The 14,805-nt window shown below is 40.8% G+C and overlaps 2 protein-coding genes and 1 long non-coding RNA gene across 5 annotated transcripts; 1 reads left to right on the top strand and 2 right to left on the bottom strand.

Moving 5' to 3' along the window:
* Positions 1 to 145: 145 nt before the first annotated feature.
* Positions 146 to 7,416, bottom strand: cyp27c1 (cytochrome P450, family 27, subfamily C, polypeptide 1). Of its 3 annotated transcripts, XR_015086094.1 has the most exons (10): positions 6,998 to 7,416; positions 5,979 to 6,169; positions 5,596 to 5,795; positions 5,282 to 5,491; positions 4,726 to 4,889; positions 2,559 to 2,725; positions 2,310 to 2,388; positions 1,880 to 2,083; positions 1,568 to 1,739; positions 146 to 1,537 (listed from the first exon to the last, which is right to left on the bottom strand). XR_015086094.1 is itself a non-coding variant. In XM_086025358.1 (9 exons), the coding sequence occupies exons 1-9, from the start codon at positions 7,292 to 7,294 to the stop codon at positions 1,620 to 1,622; spliced, it is 1,632 nt and encodes a 543-aa protein (XP_085881484.1). In that variant the 5' UTR covers positions 7,295 to 7,416; the 3' UTR covers positions 146 to 1,619. The 3 variants fall into 3 exon arrangements, 2 of the variants coding, with proteins under 2 accessions (XP_085881484.1, XP_085881485.1); XM_086025358.1 differs by having other exon boundaries at positions 146 to 1,739; XM_086025359.1 differs by having other exon boundaries at positions 146 to 1,739; positions 5,979 to 6,186; positions 6,998 to 7,138.
* Positions 7,417 to 9,667: 2,251 nt separating this feature from the next.
* Positions 9,668 to 10,795, bottom strand: LOC147149806 (uncharacterized). Its single transcript, XR_015086227.1, has 2 exons — positions 10,053 to 10,795; positions 9,668 to 9,953 (listed from the first exon to the last, which is right to left on the bottom strand). It is a non-coding gene; the product is annotated as an uncharacterized LOC147149806 (long non-coding RNA).
* Positions 10,796 to 11,043: 248 nt separating this feature from the next.
* gpalpp1 (GPALPP motifs containing 1) lies at positions 11,044 to 14,589 on the top strand. Its single transcript, XM_086026023.1, has 7 exons — positions 11,044 to 11,288; positions 11,371 to 11,494; positions 11,576 to 11,665; positions 11,801 to 12,053; positions 13,476 to 13,640; positions 13,749 to 13,850; positions 13,958 to 14,589. The coding sequence occupies exons 1-7, from the start codon at positions 11,210 to 11,212 to the stop codon at positions 14,174 to 14,176; spliced, it is 1,032 nt and encodes a 343-aa protein (XP_085882149.1). The 5' UTR covers positions 11,044 to 11,209; the 3' UTR covers positions 14,177 to 14,589.
* Positions 14,590 to 14,805: the final 216 nt, after the last annotated feature.

The raw sequence follows: 14,805 nt of genomic DNA on the forward strand, positions 1-14,805 counted from the left end.
AAAACTACACTATGCACACATGATGTATTCCTATGCACGATATAGTGGGAATTTTTCCCGTGGATATTATGAGTAATTCACCACTTTCACACTTTCAAACAGTATACATGTAACATACTTCTAATAGAAAAAAGTAGCACAAATCCTTATTCCATTATATTTATGCTTTCCAGTTTTAGTGAAACTACAGTAGAGCAGTAAAAAAAAGAAAGAAAATACCATAAAGCAGATAAATACAAATACATATTTCTGTTAAAGAACATTAGAAGAATATTACAAATCATTTTTCAAATCATAATTTGATTATATGTATGGTCTCCAGTTTTACTGAAACTACGTTAAGAGAAGTAATTAAAAAAAATACAATTTAACAGATAATTACAAATACATTAAATGGTTCTATATTCCCCAATGAACATCAGTGAGAATCGTAATCCCTTCCTTTGTTACATGCATTACCACTAAAACATATCCAATTATGCATCCATAAAAAAACGTAACTGTTTTGTCCTGATACAGTGCATACAAAAACACAAACCTACTACATTTAATTTGTTTCACAGTTGTGACTCTTAAAAATAACTCCCATCTATTGATCAATTAGATAACTGTTTCTTTTTCATATACATACATACATTCCAGCACACTGATTAAACCTTTTCTGATTAAAAAGGGGCGGCACGGTGGGCGACTGGTTAGCACGTCCGCCTCACAGTTCAGAGGTCGTGGGTTCGATCCCGGCTCCGGCCTCCCTGTGTGGAGTTTGCATGTTCTCCCCGTGCCTGCGTGGGTTTCCTCCGGGTACTCCGGTTTCCTCCCACATTCCAAAAACATGCATGGTAAGTTGATTGGACTGTCTAAATTGCCCCTAGGTGTGATTGTGAGTGCGGATGTTTGTCTCTGTGTGCCCTGCGATTGGCTGCCAACCAATTCAGGGTGTCCCCCGCCTACTGCCCAAAGACAGCTGGGATAGGCTCCAGCACGCCCGCGACCCTTGTGAGGATAAGCGGTATGGATAATGAATGAATGAATGAATGAATGATTAAAAAGGAATTTCTATGTATAGGTACTGCACTTGGTTAAAAATAAAGACAAAAAAGTAGATTAGAACACAGATAACAGTCAACAATATAAGATAATTTTGGATGTTGCTTATGAAAGAAAAAGCTAATTCTCAATACATTCACTCTTTACCATCAACAATCATCATCAAACCCGGGGAGAAAATGGTACATATGACAATGTGCAACAAATTATAACATTCAGCACCTGTATCAATTTTCAAAGGCACAGTGTGATTAGGTTACAGTTCTTGTTGCACTCATTTTGTAGCAGATAACAGGATAAATGACAGGAGGAACAGCTTCTAATAAGAAAATGCAGTGATTTGATCAAAATTGGAAAAACATAAAATTAGCTACAGTATTTGACTTTATATTATTGGTCCAGTAAAATATGTGTCCTTCATTTGTTGCCTGAGTAAAACCTCAGTAGAAACATTGGAGGATGTGCAGAAAGCAGTTTTATGAGAATTAAAATATATATATATATATATATATATATATATATATATATATGAAATGTACAGTACAGTGGACCTTATAGAGAAAAAAAATCCCCTAATTTTCTCTGTCAATGAACTGCAGGTCGATAGGGCTTGCAGGGCAGAGAAGGCCATGGGTTTTGGCCTTCACTTCAGCAGTGAGAGGCGACGTGCCAATGTGAAACCTTTGGATGAGCTGTATAACAAGACAAGAGTGAGTAGTGTGCACGTTTACATAACTGCAAATATTGTAGAGTATATGTACAGCATGTAGCAAGGTTATTTGAATACAATGTGAGAAATATTTGTGTTGCCAACAGTGGGTTTATTTCTTACCCTGGTCAGAACTAGATGCATTTCTAACTCTGCTATTCTCCTACCAATGCAGCTTCTGATACCATAGCCAAAGGGAATGGAGCCAAAGTTGTCAACGCGATCTGAGGAATCTTTCCTTATCCAGCGATCTGGTCGGAAATCTAAAGCATCAGCAAAGTTCTCCTCGTCCAAGGAAGTGGAGAAGTGACACAGAGCCAACTGCGTCTACCAAAGTGTGTGTGGGGACGGGGCGGGGAGGAGGGGGGGTAGGTCGGTAGGTGGGAGAGAAAGCTATTGAGAACAACTGGACTGCATTTGTGCGACAAAGATGCATGAGTAATGCAGGATCATATTACAACTGGCTGCACTGTATAAAAAAAAAGACTCTATTTTCCTCTAGCACTTGCTCACCATACAAGACACACATGTATAATGTCCACACGAACCGTACCCCTTTGGGGATGTAGTATCCGCCCACCACTAAGTCATCCTGGGTAATCCGTCCATTGCCTGGGAGAACTGGAAAAAGCCTGCTCTCAGGGAGGAGCACACAAAGAATGTTAATCAGCAGCACTATAGATTCACGCTTTTACGATAGATACGAACAGAAAGATAACACTGTACTAACAAACAAATTTAAATAGGTGTAGAATATGACGTCAAAATTGAGTCAGAGTTGTTTGTAACATGCAATGTGGACCTGAGCGTCTCTTTGACCAAGCCTCTGATTAGAGGCAAGCGAGGCATGTCTTCGGCTACTGGAACAGCTCGGGGTCCCAAAGTCGTCATGACCTCCATGTAGATTTGCTCTTGGACTTGAGGGTGTCGTGCTAACAGGTAGCTGGCCCATGACAAGGTGAAGGATGTCTGGAAAAAATACATACAGTAAGAGCTAATTACGTTTGAAAATCTTTTTCAAGTGTGGACTGTTTTAGTAAAGTCCATTAAATTTGTGAGAGAGGTTTTGCAAGCAGTGACTGAAGTGCAAGCTGATATAAGAGTTTCTATCACGTTGCGTAAGTGTTCAGAAAGAGTGGGGGCCTTTTGAGTGAGGAGTGGTGGTGGGGGGGCTTTTTTTCCACGTGCTGAGCAGACACCAGCTGCACTCCTGTCCTTTAGCCCTCTTGCCATTATTCAGCATATACCTTAATTAGATGTGCTAAATCTAGCCACATTTTTGTTCCATTACTGGAATAACAATCGGATGATTTAAATTAAACTCTGAAATATCCTCACTAACAGACTAACTATTTCCTCTGACACAACCACCTAACATCATCTATATTACATCATTGCTCACTCTTTCACAGAAAGAAGTAAGTTTACTCTCATGTATGTGTCATCTTTCCATACTATGCAGTTTTTCCTGGTTTACCAACTCAAATCTCACTCCCTCTTTCCATTCAGCCTTCTTGTGACTTTCCCACCCAAGTATTTCATGACTCTTGCGGATTAGTCACTATGAATAGACCCTGGAGATCAGTATGGGATGACTGTCTGACAATGAACAAACAAACCTTTATCCAGCCCATTCTTTTCATTTTGGAACCTTCCCGCCACCAGCCTACAGTATGGCCCTTCCAAAATGTCCTCTACACCCTTTTACCCCTCCATTTAGCACCCTTGCTGCTCATCAAGGCCAGCTGGCAGAGACACTGGCAACACCTGTGACAAAGGCCAAGGGGAATCATATGACAAAGGCCCACCCAAACTCATCTTAAAAGGCCTTCCTTTCACTCCATCCCCCACAATCTCTGATTTTCTTGCATCCTTCTTACACACAGTATCATCTTTACTCCCCCACTATGAAAAGATGGCTCTTAGATTCTAAGAGTATCTGGCCCACTCTGTTCCCACTAACCCAGCTCACCTCTGCCCAGTCCGTGCCATAATTCTAGCTGTGGCTAACGTGTCTTGACAGCTCCTGTGTTTGCTGAGTAAAGGCACAGCACAGCTAAATCCACCCCCTACCAGCACATGGCCGTTGCAACAAGTTCAACAAAAACATACACCCTTTTATCCTGCGGCCCCCAGATGAGCACAAAACACCCTGGGCCCATAATTCAGAATAATCTGACAGTACCCCAAACAAATTAGGCAGTAGCTGTGCAGATGTACACATTCCTATTCTCACTCCAGAAATGGGTGACACTGTTGAAAAGAGATGACTCAAATTTGTATTGTGGGATAGTCCAGAATCCTTTCCCCAATGCATTTGTGACAAATGTGGTATAATTAAGCAGAAAATCTTTAAAAAGTTGTATAATCAGATGAATAATAATTGCCATAAATCATGGCTTTTCTTCATCATGATGTTTTGACAGCAATACATTATTTGTTCGACCAAATAATGGTAAAAAAAAAACGTCATAACAATAATTCCATGATGATAATGAATTGTGTTACTGCAAGTGCTAGCTAATTGTGGCCTCATGTGGAAACACATGAAGTCCAAACACAGATGTCTGAAGGGGAAAAAAGACAAAAGCCCCCCTGTGCAGATCTAACAGACACAGACCAACCACAAGAAACCAAACCAGACTGAGAACAAGTTTGTCAGAGGGGGTTCTGTGGAACACCCCCACCACCACCACCACCACCACCACCATTGACTACTCTGACCTGACGCTGGCACAGCTACACAGGCACCGATGTGGCGCCAGAAACGCCACCCTTGAAACTCAACACTGACTCAGTCACACACACATACACACACACACACACACACACACACGCACGCACACGCACACACACGCACACACACACACACACACACACACACACGTGTGATCCCTTCATCTGCTGCTAAAACACACATCGAGTGCACCACTACATTCCTCGACTGCGCAAGCGCGCCTTTCACACACCGTGTCGACCCCTGCAAGTAACATCTCTGTTGCATTGGCGTAGATTTCCTCCATGCTCATCTCCTTGGTGACAAGCATGTGTGTAAGCAGTCCTCCCTTCACCTCATCTCCTCGCTCAAGCTGGGCCTTGATCTCACTGAGCCTCTTATCAATGTGAATAACACCTGGGAGCGGAGACACACAGAGAAGGTGGGATGAATAAAGAGAGGGGTGGGGGGGATGTTGGGACAACAAGAGAAGGGAAGTAGCGGTAGGGTAGTGAAAGAAACAAAAGAAACGGAAGCAAGATCAGGTTATGTAACAAAAACCCATAGTCCCACTAACTCATTCTGTAAGGTTTTTTCACTTTACTTCCACAATCACCATTTCTACAAATGAACGTCTGGCAGTATGCAACCTCAAGAAACGTTTTATGCACTAAAAGGTGAGCCTTTTAAAAATACCCTCAAACCATATGTTTGTTGTTATGAGAATATCCTACACTATTGCATGCATATACAGCAAAATGTACTGTGCATACCTGTGCCTCCAACATTACACAATGTCATCGACTTACTGAATTTGAAGAGGCCATCCCAGGAGAAGCAGAACTCCTCCCAAGGTTTTGGAATGATGGGCCGTAGCCACTTGGGGATGGCTCCAGCATACATGGTGGTCTTGAAGGAACTGAACATGAGGTGCAGTGCACTAATGTAGTTTTGAGTTTCCTGGGGAATCTCATTTTCCAGACAGCCTAAACGACACTCGTACAAAATGGCTGCTATACCTGTAAAGACCAAAAAAGAAATACCAAACATTTCTGATTGCATATTGCAACCAGCCTGGCTGGCCCTTTTCCTTCATCACAAAACTGCATTCTCTTTAACTCACCTTCCATGGCATATTTGAAGAAGAGGTCATTCACGTTGACCACGGTCGCTCCATCCACCCCCTGGCTACGTACAATACAAACTCTCTTGATCAGGTCGTCTACCACCTTGTTAATATCTTTGGAGAAGACTGCCACATCCCGAGGGCGCATAATGAGCTGCCTAAGGACGCTTCGCATTTTCAACCAGTGTTCTCCCTCCCTGTAAAATAGTATTTTGATACTTTGTATAAATGACTTTCAGTCTATAGGGAGCAATGGGAAAATTGTAGGGAGTGACGGCAAATTGTTCAGATGCAATTGTTCATGTTATTTCTGATTAACCCAGTAATATGTACTGTTTATAATCTATCATCTGTGCCACTTCATTGAAAGAACTACTCACGCTGAGATGAGTCCTGTTGAACGTCCCCTCATGTCTCTGTACTCTTTCCAGGACTCCATGTTGGCTCTTTGGGGGGCCACACCTTCAGCCCTCAGCACCTCAGCCACCAGATCACGACCGGCAATGGAGACCACCAGTTGAGGTCCAAACCGGGATTTGAAAATTTTCCCATATTTCTTGCTGTGCTCCATCTATGTCACATTGACTACTATTAACAGATGATGACAACGTATTCTTGTTTGACCTCCTTAGTTGAAATGTTTTTAAAGTGGTAAGCTAAACTATCACTTTGTCAGAGTAAGTGGTTAATGACATACATACTTGCATAATACTTTGAGAAGAATATGATCTTCACCAGTGTATGTAACACTCCACAGAATTCATGTGCAAATTTAAGTATGTCACTCACGATTGAGCATTGTTTTTAGTTTTAAACACATACAACAATAAGAAAATTGTAACATACAGTATATGGTAAATGGTAAATGGGCTGTCACTGGGCTTTTCTACACAGGTTTGTTGCCCATTGTGTTCATGGCAAGGCTGTAATTAGCCAATTCATAAGAAATGAGCAAGATGGATTTATGCAGGGACAGCGCAATGGGGCTAGGGGTGCTGTAAACCCGTCAGAAACCTGTGCAGGCCCAGTTAAGCAGCATTTTATTTGACACTTTAAATTATATTTCTGAATGAATGACCCTTACGTATCAATCAAGCCCCCTTTAGCACCTGGAAAAATCTTCCTGTCATGCCTCAATTACTGGGGTCATCATAAATCAGTTACGTGAATCAAAACAACACAGGTTAACGTTAGGCATGCTAGTGTTGAAATACGAATGTCATACATGAGTACAATACATACATTACAAGATTATGTGCCCTGATCAGATGCATAAACTAAAAAACGGTTCGCAGATAAATAACCTCACTCTTAATTTACTTTTGTTTACGCACATTGGTTTGGAATTATAACAATGGACGATTACCATTTTTAGGAGACATTTGTTGGGCGCCTTTACCTGAATTTGATGAATTCTGCTAAATCCGTCCCTCCAGAAGAACTCGACGAGGTTGGACGTCGTACTGGGTCCCGGCATCTCCTTCAAACTCTTTACTCTTGTGTTTTTGTCTGTGAGCTGCGCTGCAGTGATAAGACCCGGGGACACGCTGTCCTCGTCTGTTGACGCGGGGACCCCAAAAGCCTCGCCGGCCGCCGACTTGTGCAAAGCCCGCAGTGTGACCACCAGATGCTTATTCAGATGATCGCCGTGCAAATATTTCCAGCACGTTGTCGTAAAATGATTGAGCACGGCCATTTTTGTGACTGTGTCCCGTGCGTAAAAGCGACCTCGGCGGCGTTTACATGTAGCACGTGCTGCACCCTGTGTGGTACAGTAATGTGAAGTTAGTGGGCTTGTGTTGTGAAGCGCTTTTAAACGGTGTCTTGTACAACTTGAATGAAAGAAGGGGATTGGATGTTGAGTTCGGAAGACCGCTGTATACGGATGTGGGCGTTTCCTTACGCCCCCCTAAAAAGACGGCTGGGTCCATCCTTTCTTTGGGAAAAGGAGGGGTATTACAACATGCCCAAAAAGTACGTGTTACGTCACAGCGATCAATCGGCATGTGCTCACCCGAAGTCCTCAAGCACACACAGCCGCTAATGTACATAAACGCGCACAAAGCCAAGAAAGATGTAAGTTACATGAGCACATTTCTTAAATCACCACTTTTTTACGCACGTGACTACTGAATGGCTCTTTCGTGGTAATGCAAGATAGCTGAATTGGTTGTGTACTGTCATACTACTTTCATTTAGCTATTAATCGAAAGCACACTTGTTTCAGAGCCCAACATCTCGTCAAGTAGCATCCTCATACTTTATTTACTCTATTTCATCCAAATCAAGCACCAGCTTTAAACAGAAACACTTGTCCAGAAGTGGCCACAAAGGTTGAATATAGAGGTCATATTGTGATGTATACTTTGTACTTGTTAGGTGATCCATCCTCTGTGCAGACGTGTGAATTCAAACCTCAACAACTCATTCCAAGCCAAGTAGCCTCAAGTGTTAGGCGACAGGACACAAAAACAGGATTCACAGGGAGCAGAACCCTTTGGTCTGGCAAAAACTGAATAGGCAAAGGTGGACACTTTCCCACACTCACTTGTTTGGCACGCTGCACATGCATGAGAATCGCGATCCTATTCTTGAAGTTCTGTTGAAGAAAACTGACTTGATTTTTAAAGCAGAAAACAAATACATACCACCCAAATCTCATCTCCAGCATTTTCATATGTTAAGTGAAAATTAAGAAGGCCTTTTGTCACACAAATAATTTTGCACCTTGAGCACTGATTGACTTTCTAGACATGACTGTATAAAAATAAATTGGAAATGTGCCAAACATTGTAAGACATGAATGAAAGAAATGAGAGGCAATTCTATACTTGTGAAGTGGTGTCAGAAAGAGAAAGACTGTCATGTGCATTTTATTGACTGATTCGCAATTTGTTGTGTTTTTACAGCATTTTACACAGTCAGGTTTGACTGTTGTCAAACTGTATACTCTATAATCATTCATTTAATTGGAACAGCAACATATTTTTGTATCAGTATCTGTATAAGTCAACTATGATTCAAATGGTTGTTTTCAATACCAAAACCTGGTTAATCCACTCATTCAAATTCAAATTATGGAATTGGCTGGTCTTGATTTGAGAAGAGCAAAAGCCTAATTTATTTCAACTTTCATCATCACAACATAGTGTCAGCAGCTTCGTGTGGCCCTAAATCATGGGTGTCAAACAAATTTTTGTCACGGGCCAAACTGTCGTTACGGTTTCCCTTGGATGGCCGTTATTCGAGTGAAACTATATACTGTAAATGTATATATAACTGTTTAAGATTTAGATGGTGTTCGGGTCTGTGGGACCCACTTTCAGTTTTTATCAAAAGAAAAATGACCCAAGACATAGCTGACTGAAACCTTCTCCTCATGGTGATAACACGCTGTTATGGGAATTAAAAAAAAAAAATTAATTACATTTGGGGTGTACCCCGCCTACTGCCCAAAGATAGCTGGGATAAGCTCCAGCATGCCCGCGACCCTTGTGAGGATAAGTGGCTTGGATAATGGATGGAGTAGCACATTAATTCATAAATGTGATATAACAAAGGTAAAGGGCACATAATTAGCAATGTTTGCTGTTCATATGACTTGCAATTGGGATGTAGTAAACATCTGTTGAGTATTTTAAAAGAAAATTATTTGATTGTGTTGTTTTGAAAACCCAAAACTCTAGTGCGTCCATCAGACCCATTAACACTGGCTGGGTAACAAAAATACCTACACTATACAAGGGTTAATCAGCGTCTCATATTATTACATATTCAGTGCACGAAAAATTGGTGGATAACTAATTTTGAAATCAGAAGTCAAAACTAATGGTTTGTTCAACTATTGTTTAAATTACTCAATGTAATTATTATTACATATGACAATTTGAAATTTTGGTACAGATTTTAGCAAGCATCATGGAATTTGACATGCTTCGTTTATTTTCACGGGCCACATAAAATGATGTGGCGGTCCAGGTTTGGCCCCCAGGCCTTCTAATCTGCCACTCCGTTATCACAAGCAGGTATGAAACACAGTACATTTAGATTAACAAGTGAGGGAGACATGTAGATTAAAAAAAATGTATTCCAATGATCAATAATATAATAATATTTTTTGTGAGGATCAGTCATCATGAGCTTAGTAATTAGATTCAAATTTTATTCATATCTTCCCTGACTTGCTGGGCCACCTTCCAGTAGCCAAAGGTCAAGTGTCACAATTTCAACCAATTTAGTGCTAGAAGAGCTCATGAGTGCTTTTGCCTAAAATTGCTGTTTCAGCCTGGATATTACATATAGACTGTATTCTCAGCACCAGACACGGAGCTTATGGTCCCTCTTCGTCATGAAAACTGGACGGGAAACAGAACGGAAATAACAATGATAAGAATGCATACAACTACAGCAATGTCTAAGATTAAAGACACATGTAAGGTTTATGTGGAACACACCTGTCACCTTGTCCACCTCCACTGCCACCATTTCCTCCTCAGCATCCAGATCAGACACATACAGGACCTTTTAGTGAAGATGCTTTTGCTCCTTTCTCTTGAAGAGAATAAAGGGCATTTTCGAATTCAGTTGTATTCCTTAGGAACTGCACCGCAGCCAATATGCACAATTTGTATATTTAAAGAGGTAGACAGCTACAGTGGAGGAGCCATTTGGACTGTGCTTGAGGATGTTCTCATTCATCAAGGTAATTTCTTTCTAGGGGCATTAAATTGATCACAAGTGGACTGCTCTGTTTGTCTTGGAAGACGTTTTGCCTCTCATCCAAGAAGGCTTCGTCAGTTCATGCAACTAGGCTTGGGCTGGTCTGTCCTAACCGGAACTTGTTCTTCTGCTGCTACCTATGCGGCAGTCAAAGCAAAGCAGGCTCGAAGGAAACAGATTACCGTCGTATTTTGTTTCCCATCTTGTGTTAAATACTGTACATAATAGACGATCAGATAAAGGTTCGTTTTCCGTTTTCATGCTCCAATTTTTAAGCGAAAAACGGGATATGACTCGTTCCCGTTCAATGGAGGGATCCACCTTGCCACACGTCTGTGGAACCCGTGTGGACACAAAAATATGATTCGCAGAGAGCAGAACCCCGTCTGTGGAACACATATCGATTCAGCAGTATAAACCGTTGGAGCCGATACAGGTGCAGTGCTGTAGTTGGAGTAGACGAGTCACAAGTCGCCACTCGTCACCATGCCGGAAAGTGGAAAAACACAGTTTCCGGTTGCAACTTTCATAATAAAATTTTTCTTCTTTTGAGTCCAGTCGCAAATTTAAGACAAAGACGAAAAAATAGACATTTAGCCGAAGCAGATACATTACTTAGATGTTACATATATTAAATAAACACACCGATCTGCAATCGTAACAATCACAAGGAATACAATTTACCACAGTTCTATTCTTGTACGTAACTTCCTGTGTAGTGGAGAACTGAAATGGAGCATGCGTAGTGTTGCTCAAAATGTCGACCTGGGTGCTGAACACTGTCTAGCATTTTACATGCAGCGTAATGAGTCATTTCGTGGTCGGTCTGAACCTAGCTTTAAAACCATCTTAGAAAACGAGTAAAGCGTGGTTTGTGCTAACCTGTGCCAGTATGGAGTCCCCAAACTCCATAGGCCCTGCTTTGCCCCCAAACTTCAAAAATGTTGACGATTTTGATGATGAACGCGACGGTGAGTATAATAAATATTTTGAAATGTTAAATCACTTATATTAGTATCAGTTTCATCAAAGTTTTGTGATTCCGCGTCTTAGTTGCCGGTCCCGCTTTGCCTCCCGGTTACAAACGAGGAGAACCATCCAGCTCCTCGGATGAAAGTGAAGAAGTTGTTGTCAAAAGAGTCAAGACTCGGCATACGTTTGAAGACAAACATGCAGCGTATGTAAATCGGACGATATTACGGTATATATTAATCTAACTTTAACATAAACACATCCATAACATCTGTCGTTTGGACAGATTTGAGAAGACAAAGAATGAAGATGATGACGGCTTCTTTGGACCAGCATTACCACCAGGTTTTGTCAAGAAACAGAATTCACCAGAGAGGTGACCGAATGAATGCTTTAAATGCACGTAAAGTAAACGAGTACTGTAATTAGTGAATAGTTGAAGAAGCAAATGACTATATAAAGTTAGATTCTTCGTTTGGGGGTAGAGTTGTAAACGTAGGGTTTCTTTCAGGCCACCTGTGCTGGGACCAGCTTTGCCTCCTGGGTTCCGCCGTACAGTGTATGATCACAATGACGATGATGGTGATGAAGAGGGTTTTCCAGGACCTGCCTTGCCACCAGGCTACAAGGCTGACTCCTTCAGCAGTGAGGGGGAGGATGAGATTGTTATTGGACCCATGCCATCCAATGGTCCAGTTCAAAATACAGTGGCTCTGGACATTGAACGCAGGGCACGCATAATGAAAGACAAGCTGACTAAAGCTGTGAGTCCAAGCTTTTCTTATCACCATGACTATTCTTTGGTATCAACCGTACATTATTTTTTTCGCCTCGCAACAAAAAGAATAGCCAAATGTTGAGGGTTTTGTTTGTGTGTATATATGCATTTTATTCAGATTTTTAAAATGCCTATAGGACATTTCACCATGACAGCACACATACTTCTTGGTGGCAAAAGTCAGAGCTATCTCCAATGGCACCACCAGCAAGCAAACCATTATATGTAAATTGACCAAGGTAGTACAGTTGAGAAAACAGAGTAAATGGCCTGAATGATGATTTTAGTCTTCTCACCAATGGCCCCAGTTTGAATGTGTGATGTGTTGGTAGAAAAAAAAACTGATGTCATGCAACGGTAAATTGCTTGGAATAAAGACAGAACACCGGCCATAATTTACATTTCAACAAGTAAGTTGATTGAAAAATACATGATTCACATAGTTTACATGATCGTTGAGGGACTGGCTGATTGATAGATTTTTTTATTTATTGTTCAGAATAATGATAATGATGACAGGTAATGATGATGGTAATTGGCAGTGAAATGGATAGCGAACTGTAGAGCTGACATTAGCTAACTCTCCATTATGTTGAATAAATTACCGGTACTCATATCGAACCTAACCAAACAGGTTCTTCTGGATTCAATTTTCTTTTTCTTTTTTTTTTTTTAAAGGAAGTTTTTGTCATCATTTCTGCTCGGGTCAGTGGTAGTCAATCACTTTTCTGCCGCCCAAAAGTATTCTGCTGCCTCTTTTTTACAAACATAATGAAATGACCTATTGAACCATTTTTGATGTAATTACTGGGCAGCATGGTGAACTAGTGGTTAGCATGTCGGCCTCACAGATCTAAGGCTTATCATTCAAATCAGCCTCCCTGTGCGGAACTGGCATGTTCTGTCCGTGCTTGCGTGGGTTTTCTCTAAGTACTCCAGCTTTCTCCCACTTTTCAAAAACTTGCTTCTTGGTTAATTAATTAACCTTACTTCTTAGAGATTGGAAATTCTCCATAATATGCATGAATGTGGGTGTGAATGTTTGATTGTCTGTATGTGCCCTAAGATTGACTGGCAACCAGTCTCTGGTGTATCCCACCTGTCGCCCAAAGTTAGCTCACTTGTGGCTCAAATGAAGACATACAGTATTGAAAATAGATGCATTTGCCGGTTGTTGTCTTGTAAAGGCAATGAGACATGTTTATGTAAGAACTGTTGAGCATTCCTAAAACACATCTAATGGTGACCTTTTTTTTCTTTTTTACACAGTTCTGTTATTTGGAAAATTTAATACAAAAAAAAAAATATGAAAATGGGTTGTGAGTGACGCACTGTGTTTAAAATACATCAAGTACAGTATAGCTTTACAGCCTACATTGGTGCAAGTGTAAACATTTGGCATTTCTAGGATGTTCCTGAGGCTCCAACCCGAGAGACTTGGATGACAGAGCTTCCACCAGAACTACAACACATTGGCTTGGGGGCTCGCACTTTCAAGAAGAGGTCGGGTCCGGAGAAGGGTGACCGCTCCATTTGGACCGATACACCTGCAGACACAGAGCGCAAGGCGAGGGTAGGAAAATAAACAATTGCCATTCTTATCTTACTAGTATCACATGTATATTTGCTGCATCATTTTAATTCACAATAACACAGTAATGAGTTTCGTCTTGAACGTTAGGAGCGTCTCGAGAGAAAGAAAAGGGGCGAAACTGAGAAAGATTCTGCCCCACAAATCTCTCAAAAGGATTTGAAAATGGCAGACAAGGTGTCCGAATATAATGTAAGTTGTACAAACAATCACCATTTTTTTATTGTATAATTTTTTACGTGACAAGCTCTGTGTTTACATCCATGCTAATGCTGTAATACTCTGTTCTTGATTTAAAGAAAACTAAACGCTCAGAATCGCTGATGAGTTTGCATGCAAAGAACATGAAGGAGAAAGCAAAGCAGGTGGGAGACAAGCCAGTGGAGAGAAGAGCATTTGATCGGGAAACTGACCTGCAGGTCAATCGCTTTGATGATGCACAGAAGCAGCGTCTGCTGAAGAAATCTCAGGAATTGAACACACGCTTCTCCCACAGCAATGACAGAATGTTCCTGTAAGGACAGTGTTTACAGTGAAATGTTGTCTTCTGAATAATACATATAATTGGACAATTATTTGGAAGATCCGGGCTGAGAACAGGTGGAGTTTGCATTTTTTCCAGGAGATTATTTTAATGTACATAATGTAAAATGTTATGACTGTAAACAAAACTTCTTCCCACTCTGCTATTACTTAAAATTGTAAATGTATCGTAGTTTAAAATTGTTCTGCTGTCATTTAAGAAAGTAAACAACGTTCATGTTTTTATAAAATATTAATGGTTAACGAATGGTAATTTCTGAGAATGCTAGTGATGTCATTGCTGAACAATCTCATTTTATAAAAACTTTGTTCATAAAAAATAAATAAAAAAATAAATAAACTTTGTTCATTGGGTTTTGCAGGTACGTAGAATTGTACCAAAGCGATACAGACTGTGTGAAAAGTGGTCTTGATGTAATGCTGCATACCCAAATAACTTGAATAGAAAGAGGACAGCCATTGTGAAAGTGATTTAAAAAGGGTCAAATGGGACTCGGACAAAGATAAAATATTGAAATGGTTAAATTATAAATTACCCCCCCCCCCCACCACCCACCCAAAAAAAATCAGGAACAGACATCTAAAATCGGAGTAGTGGTATATG

This window comes from Filicampus tigris, chromosome 3 (assembly GCF_054856515.1).
Source record: "Filicampus tigris isolate MCC_2025a chromosome 3, RoL_Ftig_1.0, whole genome shotgun sequence".
Classification (NCBI taxonomy): Eukaryota; Metazoa; Chordata; class Actinopteri; order Syngnathiformes; family Syngnathidae; genus Filicampus; species Filicampus tigris.